At 38.1% G+C, this 12485-nt stretch overlaps 1 protein-coding gene across 2 annotated transcripts in view; it reads right to left on the bottom strand.

Moving 5' to 3' along the window:
- Nucleotides 1-12050, bottom strand: part of LOC126271548 (transmembrane and coiled-coil domain-containing protein 6) — a 46809-nt gene extending 34759 nt beyond the window's left edge. The window contains exon 1 of one of the 2 annotated variants that reach the window (XM_049974163.1): nucleotides 11562-12050. In XM_049974163.1, coding sequence (XP_049830120.1) covers nucleotides 11562-11787 — 226 coding nt within the window. In that variant the 5' untranslated portion in view covers nucleotides 11788-12050. Of the gene's footprint in view, nucleotides 1-11492 lie in introns of both variants that reach the window. The other variant, XM_049974162.1, reaches the window with a different exon arrangement.
- Between the last annotated feature and the right edge of the window lie 435 nt (nucleotides 12051-12485).

The raw sequence follows: 12485 nt of genomic DNA, 5'->3' as shown, positions 1-12485 counted from the left end.
CATAGGACCGTTTCTATTCACAATATACATAAATGACCTGGTGGATGACATCGGAAGTTCACTGAGGCTTTTTGCAGATGATGCTGTGGTGTATCGAGAGGTTGCAACAATGGAGAATTGTACTGAAATGCAGGAGGATCTGCAGCGAATTGACGCATGGTGCACGGAATGGCAATTGAATATCAATGTAGACAAGTGTAATGTGATGCGAATACATAGAAAGATAGGTCCCTTATCATTTAGCTACAAAATAGCAGGTCAGCAACTGGAAGCAGTTAATTCCATAAATTATCTGGGAGTACTCATTAGGAGTGATTTAAAATGGAATGATCATATAAAGTTGATCGTTGGTAAAGCAGATGCCAGACTGAGATTCATTGGAAGAATCCTAAGGAAATGCAATCCGACAACAAAGGAAGTAGGTTACAGTACGCTTGTTCGCCCAATGCTTGAATACTGCTCAGCAGTGTGGGATCCGCACCAGGTAGGGTTGATAGAAGAGATAGAGAAGATCCAACGGAGAGCAGCGCGCTTCGTTACAGGATCATTTAGTAATTGCGAAAGCGTTACGGAGATGATAGATAAACTCCAGTGGAAGACTCTGCAGGAGAGACACTCAGTAGCTCGGTACGGGCTTTTGTTAAAGATTCGAGAACATACCTTCACCGAAGAGTCAAGCAGTATATTGCTCCCTTCTACGTATATCTCGCGAAGAGACCATGAGGATAAAATAAGAGAGATTAGAGCCCACACAGAAGCATACTGACAATCCTTCTTTCCACGTACAATACGAGACTGGAATAGAAGGGAGAACCGATAGAGGTACTTAGGGTACCCTCCGCCACACACCGTCAGGTGGCTTGCGGAGTATGGATGTAGATGTAGATGTAGATCTTGTAGTAAAGACAGCTCCACCAATGCACTGTTCTGTTATACCTTCTGTACATGATACTACTGCCACCTGTATATGTGAAAATCATCATCCCATTATTTTTGTCACTGCAATGTACAGCACAGACAAGGCCACCTCTGAAATCAATAAGCTGTAATTTCTGAACAGCATTTATGTAGGCATGACCGCCAACCAGTTGTCCACTGGAATGAATGGCCACCCTCAAAAAGTGGCCAGGAGCAGAGTTGACCACGTTATGTCAGAAAATGCTGTGAAGTATGTAAGCTCCTCCCATTATATGCTTATGAGAGGTATACTGGGCATTCCACAATTCCTTTTACATGTGGAGAGGTGTTGTTGAACAGACTTAGTAAAGTTTTGATAAGGAACCCATGCTCAGAAATATACCATTTGGATATGAAATAAGTTTGAAGATCAGATAATTTTCAAATCTTCTGCTTCACTGTACAATCCAAGATGGTAGAGACACACAATGCATATACTGAGTATGTTTTCTGGATCACTTCAGTACATCAAATATCATTTTCATCAAACTACAGCAACAGCTGCAAGAAGTTGGTATATTCACAACTAGCAGCATTAATTGTTGTGCTCCATGGATGCACACCAAGGTCTGTTGATTATGTGTACAACAGCACATGTTACAAATAAAGCTTGTGCAACAAAGAGCAGGGTTGCCGTGTGGATGAGCTTCTTAGAGCACACAGGTCAGAATTCTTTGTATTTGCTGTGCACTATAACATGGCAAAGTGGGATTTGATCCAATCCATATTCACTTGTATGCCTAATACCGCAGTAGCATATCCCACTTGCACACTGTGTGCAGTAATTAATTTGTGCTTTTATATGTTAAACATAATGTGAAATTCATTTGAATTTACATTTGATATTTATGTAAGTTTCAATTATCTATAGAACAGTGCCATACACATTAGTGAATTATAAAAAAATTCTAATATTGTCGTCACTTGTATATTACTAGTAGCAAGTATTAATGTTTTTCTACATCAAAAGTCATACATCTCGCAAAACACAATGTTGACAAAGGCACTCAGATTATATCATCAATATACTGCACGTTGTAACTGGAAAGTAATTTGTATATTAATTAAAAACTATGATGCAAAATGTCATGTTGCATAATTTCTAGCAAAGCTCATAAAATAATCTATAATATTATTATGTCAAAAGCATACTTAAAACTAATGAAAACAATTAATTTTTGACAATATAGTGTAACTGGATAGATAAAAAATATACTCACCAAGTGGCGGCAGAACACGCACGTAAGAAAAGGTTTTAATTATGTAGGCAGAAGGGTAGAAGGGGAAGGAAAGGGGCGAAGGAAAAGGACTGGGGAGGTCTAGGAAAAGGAGCAAATTTTGGAAAAGTCACCGACAACTATCGGTCAGGTGATATTCACCAGATGGGATAGGAATGAAAGACTGATTGTTGGGGACTGCACGAGATGAGTTTGACAATCTATTCAAATCTTATCCAGCGCAGTCCCGAACAATCAGTTTCTTGTTCTCATCCCATCCAGTAAGCCTTACTTGACCCACAGCTCTGGGTGAGTTTTCCGAAATATACCTCTTTTTCTAGACCTCTCCATTCCTTTCCCTTCACCTCTCTTCCTTCCCCTTCAACCCTCTGCTGGAAAAACGAGACACTGGATTTGAAAGCCTGCATAATTGTAACCTTTTTCTTAAGTGCATGCTCTGCCGCCACTTGACGAGTATGTTTTTCATCTATCCAATTACTTTGTTACATAAAGCGGTTTATGGTGTACATAACTTTCTTCAAAGTTATTATTTTTACATGTAAATCAGTCAAAGTCATATGTTTTCAACAATGCAGTGTAATGTGAATCATTACAGCAATAAAAAAACTTCAGTACAAGCTATTGGTGATATTAGTTTACAACAGGAATGCACAAAGTGCAGCCCACCTCCCATTGTTCACTGTTGTAAATTTTTTAAACTTTAATATTATTCTTTCTCATCTTCCATTCTCTCCCAGAAAGGAAATGGTGGGCCCTTGCAGAACTTAATTCTTTTGAGCCATGCCAGTCTAGCTGGCACTGGGGCAAGGGACCCCAATCCAGAACAATAACTTGTTTCACAGTATGTTATTTTTGAGCTTCCACAATAATGTAGTCAAGTGAACGTGTGGGTGCACAAGAAAAAACATTGTTTAGCCATCAGTGCTTCACGTATTCTATAGTGCATACCCTGCATCAGTGAGCTTCATCAGCAGACTCAGTAACAGGGTTGAACTTTTTGCAACAAAGTTTAGTAACAATTTGATGCATTTCTGTGAATCAGGAAGCATTTACTTCACAACCATTGGCCAATAATAGCGTAACCAAATTTTATACAGTAATCTTTTTGTAATTAAGATTTTGTTTTTCTCTTCATAAGCACTGTTGTGAGAATTCAGTGTCTCCATTTGGAGAACGTCTAAAATTAAATGCAGAATGGACAAAGAAGGACAAAATAGGCCACATATGAGAAGCAGGAGTTTCAGGGTAGCTGGATTAAAAGATATTTTTTTGTGAAATGACTGAACAATATCATTTGCCTTATTTGCAAAAGTCTTTCACCTGTCCCAAAAAAATACAATTTACGGAGACACTGAAAAAAGTCTGCTGTCTGCATTTTATGAATTGCCAGAAGAATTACGCAAACAGATAATTCCTACCCTGATATGAGAATTGGCATGTCAGCAAGTGATGTTCAGAAAACCTGTTAAGGACTTAGAAATTGTAACAGAGATAAGTTTTGAAATATCTTTTCTTTTAACAAAAAGTTGTTGAGCATTTACTGATGGAGATTTTGTCAAAAATTGTCTTGAAACATTGCTAGAAAGATTTGCCTGGTATCAGTTAAACACTCTAAGAAAATTCAGTTAAATTGGATGTCTGGGCAAAGGAGAATTACTGCTCTCTTAAGAAACATGGAGGACCAGTTACAAAATTTGCTCAAAGAAATTTGCTTGCTTTTCACTAACTATTGATAAATCAACTCACATAACCTCCACACTCCTGTCGTTAGCATTTTTACATGGAATAATGCATTGGAACAGTGTTCAAACATTTATTTATATCTGACTAAATTAGCAAGTATTACAACAGCCTCCACGGTAGGAATATCGGTAATTTTGGATACTAAAAAAGTATTTTGGTACGCACAGTGATGATTTGATATCATTACACTGTGTAAACAACTGTGAGACTTTGTGCCCAAAGAAAGTAGATTTTGAACATGTCATGGAAGTTGTGCTTTCAACAATTAATTTCACAAAAGATCATAGTCTCAATCACAGAAAATCAAAACTTTTCTTGAAGACATTGACAGTGAATACAGTGATATGATTTTTGACACAAATAGAAGATGGCTAAATCACAGTAAAATGTTAGAGCAAATTCTGAATTTAATTGATGAAACTAAAATTTTCGTGACTGAAAAGAACAGAAACATCTCTGAATTTAAAAAAAATAACAATAATAATAATAAAGAAAGAAAGAAAGAAAAGAAAAATACAAACTGATTGTGTGACATAATAATTTTGACTGATTTTTCCAGTTATTGAAATACTTTAAATATGCAGCTTCAAACCAAAAATCAGTTGATTAATCAATTCTATGGCTATATTATATCTTTTCAGGTGAAGTAGAGTAATTAAAACCATTTTTCTGATTACAAGAAAGTGTTAGAAAACTTAAAGCAAAATCTGTGTGTGTGTGTGTGTATGTGTGAGAGAGAGAGAGAGAGAGAGAGAGAGAGAGAGAGAGAAGGTAAAGTTCTGCATTTCAGCAATAGACAGGCCAATTGGGCCATACCAACAATGGGATAGAATGTGGTACGGAAGCTCATGTCATCAGAGCATTTCTCTCCCAGTCATTGTCAGGTTTCCTGACCTTAGAACCACTACTTATAAGTCATTTCACTGCTCTTGATAAGGTAAAGTCTTTGCTAGATTTATTTTACGGCCCTTTTGCTACTTTACTTCAAAACCTGCTTGAAGAGGTGAAGTTGGATCTTGTCAACTGGCAAAACAATGAAACACTGTGAATTACATTTGATGATGAAAATCTGTTGAATTTCCATCGTTGCGTTGACAGGGATAATTATAAGTTATTTGTAGGTAATGAATTAAGATGTGCTAATCTCTTTGTGTCAACTTACTACGTACAAATTATACTTTTTCTATAGAACATTAACAAAGCGAAAAATTGTATCTGACCCCCCCCCCCCCCCCAAGTGTGGGTTTGTGGCCTTGGTTTTAGCAACTCTGGACACATCTGGTTTACAAAAAGCGGTAAATCCATCAGCAGTTTTCTTTTTCTCTCCTGCATGAAATAAATGCCAGTAACAATGGGAAGGCTTCTTAATATGATCTGATGTAATATCCATAAGGTTCCACATCTTATCTTCTCACTGTCAAATGTTAATCCTATCAGGTTTTCCATAACCATGTAGTCATGTAGTAGCATCACATATTCAACCAAAAATTGACCAGTCTTCCTAATGTACATATTTAAAACAAACACACTCACACACACACACACACACACACACACACACACACACACACACACACAAAATAAATGTCTGCACACACACACACACACACACACACACACACACACACACACACACACACACACAATAAATGTCTGCAGTGACAGGCAGTTGTATAAAATCCCACACAATAATTGCAATGTGAACTCTGTCCTGTTGCCATTGAAAGTATTTTCATGCAAGCTGGTATAACTAGTAGGTCATAGTGTTTGCTTTGATGGCAATAAACTGATATTGCCTCAAGATAAACCCACTTTAGAGTGGGGGAAAGTAGGAAGACTACTGGGCAAACTCAGTAAAAAATGAAAAACTGTCTTAGCTAGCAGAAATGTATCTTAAGTCTAGCCCGTTCATTTAAGTTCCAATCTAATTGGGCTACATGCACAATGGGGGCACCGGCAAATTTTGTTGGTGATTTAGGATGATGTCTAACACGTCAGTGTGGTCGAAAATGAGTAGGTTGGTTGGAACCTGTACCTTAGCCTACAAAGATCATCTGGTCTAAATTCTCTGTTGTGTTTTGTCTGGGTTCATCTCAAAACAGAAGTATACAGCACTACTGGTGATAAGGTTATAGAACTGGAGTAGTAAACCATGCAATCTTGTCAAGATTTCTGAGATGATCTGGTGACATATGAAAGGATTCTTAATTCCCTACAGAGATGAGTGCATTCGACTGGAAGGATGACATGTCAAACACCTCCTCTAGCACGTATGGGTGAATGTACAGTAAATTAAACATGTAATTTGCTAAATTAAATGTAGAGGATCTTCCAAAATATTTACAACCTCAATAATGTACATTTCAAAAATGGGGATGGTATTTTTATAATGAAAATGGTCATGTCCCCCCGCCCCTCCCCCCAAGCAAATGGCACAGGGTTTGGAATGGTTGATGGAGACCAAATCTGTCACCCAGATCCATGGAACTTCTGGACACATTACAGAAGTACACCGATATGACATTTGGCCATCAGGCAGTGGAACACGAGATTCACAGAAACCAGAAGTGTCATGAAGAGCTCAGCAAGCACAAATGCTTGAAAATGTAATATGGGTGCAACAGACATTCATCTGGAGTCCAACGGAACCAATCAGTCAGGCATACTGACAGCTGCAGCTACCACCAACCACAGTGCACAGAGTGAAACATAAGAGACTGTAGTTTCATGCTTACAATGTGCAACTGCTGCATGTGTTTCAACCTGATGTCAGGTCAAAGCACAAAGCATTTGCAATTGAGATTATGAGATGCATTGGCAATGACCCAGACTACATCATAAAGATCATGTTTATAGACAAAGCTTGCTTTAGTGTGTCCATCAACGTAAACTGACACAATGTGTGGCTATGAGGATACTTCAGCAGGGAAATTGTGAGTGACAGTCCAATGGCAAACATTTAGTTTCACTGCAGAGGCCTGAATAAACTTGACTGTTTATCTGGACATGTTGGAACTGTTTGCATTTCCATGGGTTGAAGAACTATAACCTGACATCATGCTGCAGCAGAGTGGCGGTCCTATACACTAGGCCTTGATGATCAGGAAGGCTTTTGGCAACATTTCCAGGTTGCTGGACTGGCAGAGGAGGACCCATTTCATGGATGGCAACAGTGGAGGACTCATTTCATGACCACCAAGGTCACCAAATATAATTTCATTAAATTTTTTGCTTTAGGGCTTTCTGAAGGATGCTAACTAGAAGACTACAGCGCAGGACCTGCAAGAACTCACAACACAGCAGCAACTGCACAGGTTAATGAGGCCATGCTAGGCCAAGCATGAGAGGAACTGGAATACTAATTGCAATATCCTGCATGTTACAGACAGTGCACAAACAGAACTTTGTTCAACAACTACTAAATCTTTAGGTGTGCATGAACATTATGCCACAAACCACACATTTCCACCTACCCCATTTCTGAAACATACTTGATCAAAGTTGAGAAGATCATTTTAGAATACCAAATATTTCTTTACCCTGTAGGCCACAGGTGAAATTTCAGCTCAATTAGATGCGAACTTGATTCCATATTTACGGAAACATTTTTGCTTCTATTGTTGCACACTTTCATCGGCATCAATATTCGCAATTAATTATGGTATATCTTGAGCAGGTACAGTAAACCATGCAATATGAACAACCAACCCACTCTACAAACAGAAAAATAAGTAGCAACAATTAATATAAAATATAGAGTTGACTCCACTCATAATTAAAGAAATCTGCACTTTATGAGAAAGAGTGGTCCAAACAAAACAAAAATTAAAAGAATCAAAAATAAATACTAAAAATCACAAATAAAATAGAAACACTAATATGAAAAAATAACAAATCTGTGAAGCACATGTATATAAACATAAGAAAACACAGAATAGCTATCACAACCTCAAGTCATAAATAATCATGCATTAACAACCCATTCATAACAAAAAACACAAAAAAACCTAACCTTCAGAAAAGATTTAATGACATATTCACTGTCCATACATACTTCTTCACATACAACTGCAATGTACAGCCCCTTCCCGCACCTCTTGCACATGTAAACAAACATCCACCTACAGTATCAGTGCATAACCTAGATTTAAAACTTTTAAATTCTACCCAACAACTAATAGAGTAAATCCTACAACAGAAGGCCTCTACATCAGAAGAAGTGTAAATATGAAATGTAGGAAGGGGAAGGAAATGGAGCAAAGGGGGGAGGATGACAACTAGCCACAAAGGGTATTGTGGTAAGGCAATGGTGGAAGCTGAAAATTTGGACAGGCTTCAACTTGAACCCATATTTAATGCTTCTCATGAGCAGCTGCCTTAACCACTTCAGCAAATCAGACACAGTCCCTGACTGACTCAAATTTCCTACCTAATCGCACAATACAATGCAGCATCCCTCCTCCATTAAACTTTTCAGTCACAAATTCTGTTTCCCATAGGAACTCAGACAATATTTATGCATTCACACTCAAACAACCGTTGAGGAACCATTACCTCTTTTTCAGAAATGTATATATCTCAGAGGAGTCTGCTCTGTCAGACATGTCCAGCTCCTCCACATTTGTATCAGTGCAAATGGATAAATATCATCCAAACTTCTATGAGAATCAGAATTTCCTAATAGAGAGTTCAACACACAAGGATGCTGCATTGCTGTGTGCAATAAGTTGGAAATTTGAGTTGGTCAGGGATGACATCCGGATGGTCAAACTGGTTATGGCAACCACTCATAAGAAGCACTGAATCCAGGGTCAAGGCCTGGTATTGCACAAACTTTGAACTTTTGCCATTACATTATCACAATGCCCTCTGCAGCTAGCTGTCACAATTTCCCACCCGCCATTCTCTTTTTTTCTCCTTCCTACAGTTCCATGTCTGTTCCAGCTGCATCATCACACATTATGTCTATTCTGCTGGATATGTCTGACAGAACAGACACCACTCACATACAAGGGTTGTTCAATAAGTAATGAGCCACATAAAAAAAAGAGCCAGTAATATACATAGACAAACGTCCTTGTTCGTGCTCCACATCTGATGTTTATTCTGCATGCTGGTGAAGTTTCTAACCATTCTGGCAGATAACAGAGCTGTAGTACAGCGTCAAAATTGCGTCTACATACGGCTCACATTACAAGCGGCATGCTGTTATTGAATTCTTGTGTGTAGAAAAAGAAACCACGGTGAACACCCATAAACACTTGTGTGCAGTGTATGGCAATGCTGCAGTTTACAGGAGCACAGTTGGACTATGGGTCAAGAAAGTTACAGCCGCAGGAAATGCAGAAACGGAGATCCATCATCACCCACTGCCCCAGACATTCTGAATAGTCCGGGTGCCATAATTTGTGCCAACCAGCATATCACAACTCAATAATTAGCTCTACAGTTGTCGGTCAGCTTTGGAGACTGTCTGGTATTCGAAGAGGTGCTCATGATGGGTTCCACGAATGCTCATAGTGAGCCACAAGATTCAAAGAAAGGTCATTTCATCTTAATTGTTGGCACTTAAAGATTCTCTATGGAGAACACACTTGGAAAACTAGACTATCAGTCATGCAATGAAAACATGGCTATGTTTACAGGACAAGAGCTTTTACCACCAGGGAATACATGCTCTTCCACAGTGTTCGTGTATGGCCATAGAACGTGATGGAGACTACGTACAAAAATAGGACATGGACAAGACGTTTAGATGTACATTGTCACCAAATTCTGACTTTTAATAACAAATATGTTAAGAGAAAAAAATGTGGGGCATTACTTATTGAACGACCCTCATATATACATCACAATAAATAGTAGCTCCCTCCTCAGTGTTTTTTTTTTTTACCAATATTTAAAACAACAACTGTATCCCATTTCTCAATTATGTTTAATACTAGGTCATCCTCTTACTTGAAACAGCATTACAAACTCGAAACACTGACAATTGACTTACCCTTGCGAAATTTAACACACCCAAAACAAGATTAATTTACTCCAACAATAGTCCCCTCCCCCTTCCCCATCAACTATTCTGTTCATGTTACAAATTGCAACAATACAAAAATTAAACCAATCAATCACAGATTTCCTGCTAACAGTAATCTCATGACAAGTAAACACCAGACTTTAAACAACACAACTGCCTGTTTGACCCATACACACTCCCACAGACAACACCACATGAACTCACCACTAGTTATCGTAACTCACACAGCTGTTACATCCAATGATTAAACGGCCGCAAATGACGTCTCATCTTTTCTCCAATCGGTCAGTTAAAAAAAAAAATTATCAAATCTTTTTTGTCACTAGCCTACACAGTCCTACTATAAAAATCTGTTCTGCCTGATATATGGGTACCAATATTCTAAATCTGTTCCAGAAGACACAGTAACCCCCACCTCCTCTCATTTTTGAGAAGGGTGAACTAGCATGATTAATACCACTAGTGCTAGGAACAAGCTCTATAATGGAAACAGTTTTTACAGAATTTTACACTTCACTATATACTACACCAACATACATAACAAAATAAATAACAAGCACTACTGAAAATAAGAACCAAACAACATATTTCAAAAAAAAAACACATAAATGACATCTATTATTTTAAAAAGAAACATACAAACAAAAACATTATAACTGTAAGCAAACTTCAAAGAATATGCCGATGGATCCCATTGTTCACTAGGATCAACAAAGGGCATCATCTTGTGAATATATACTCTTTGTTTATGGAAGCTCAGGGTAAAATGTGCACACGGGGTAAAGCAAGTATAAACATTTTATTTATTACAGAACTACCTACTAATAATATGTACCTATAAAAATATAATTACACATGGCGGTATAACATAAATGCTATAGCATTACTGATATACTGGCACCCTAGATGCCTCCACCTTTACAGCCACTGTATGATTAAACAAAACCCATACCTATAACATACTGTTTCAAGTTAACATACTGACACAGAAATAGAATTAACGTACGTAAATTAAACATGTCAAGTTTAATTTATTGTCAGTTAAAGAGTAATCTAATGCTGTTAACGATTTTAAAACATGGGGACATGAGTGTAGTGCTCACTATCCTGCCAATTAACCTCGGCTAAAAAGTGAAAAAAATTAGGATTTGGGGAAAAATCAAATGGCTAAGCCTACTTTGATTGGGAAATAGGGCGGCGGATGCTGCCCAGAAGACCTGTTTGAACAAGAATAAAGTGACTATGAAACAAATGGACTTAACGTTCTCAGGTCAGTTTTGAATGACCTCACTATAGGATTATGGGTACCCATCCACAGCTAGAGTGAGTATGGTAAAACGACTTCAGGAGTAGACCTACAACGAGGAAATAACTGCGCAGTATTCCGGAATAAGGAATGGGTTTTACTACAACACAAAAAAAGTTGATCAAACAGAAGCATCCAGCAAACCGTGCCAGATGTTTCTGGAAAAGAAAGAAAAAAATAAAACCACACACACACAAATATAATTGTCAATTACCGGATGCTTCACGAACTAGAGCATGAAGCGCGCCGTTGACATTTAAAAATGCACGTATATTGTCCTCACTTTGTATAAGGGCCTGCTTTAAAATCTTCATGTCTTGTAGCGTTATCTTTTTGCATTTCAATTTATTCGCCAAATCTGTGATTTCTGTAGCGCTCACGACTCGATCACTTAAGTTCAACTCTCCCAGCGCTCGTCGATGATTTACAATTTCCTGTCGTCTCTCATCCCTTTCATGAATCCTCTGTTCTCTTAGATTACTTCTTATAATAGTGGTACTTGTTTCCATTATTAATGCAAATGAAACAAAGTTTAAAAAATACAAGGTAGCACGAACATCATTTTATTCTGCGTCAGTTTAAAATTCGTCTAATTATACGAATTCCTGTCTGTTTCGTGGTCTTCTGTCAATGAGTAAATCGCTTTCCACTCCACACGTTTAACACACCCACCGCACGTAAGTAAACAATACACAGACCAAATACTATAAACAAAAACAACGCTGTATCAAAGATAAAAACTACCGCTGTGATCGAAACAAAGGTGGTTTTTAGAGGAGCCCCACTAAGGATCGCTGATCAACTTACAGCCGTGACCAGTAACATATAGAAAGGCAACTCAAGCGACAAGGAAGGTATTAATTTAATCTGCAAATTACGCCTTAAAGCAACTAGAGCATTCAATGCAGATTTGTGAAGGATCTCTGACTCTATATTTTATTCATCTGAAGTAGGAGGCGAAGAGCACCGTTGCCAAAATTCATCTTTCATTCTCAAACAGTATGTCCCGGTCCGTCACCTTCTATATCTCGTCATGGCTGTTCTCTTGCTATCGACCGGTTGTACGAAATCGGAATAGCTGGTCGTTAAGGTATATTCTCGGAATAGCGAGGGAAACGCATTGTACCAGCGCTGGATGATGCCTAAGTAGAGTATATCAGCATTTACTACAAACTGTACGTCATTGAACAGTCAGGACGTAATGGAT

The sequence above is a fragment of the Schistocerca gregaria genome, chromosome 1 (assembly GCF_023897955.1).
Source record: "Schistocerca gregaria isolate iqSchGreg1 chromosome 1, iqSchGreg1.2, whole genome shotgun sequence".
Taxonomy (NCBI): Eukaryota; Metazoa; Arthropoda; class Insecta; order Orthoptera; family Acrididae; genus Schistocerca; species Schistocerca gregaria.
This window is presented reverse-complemented; position numbering and strand designations above follow the sequence as displayed.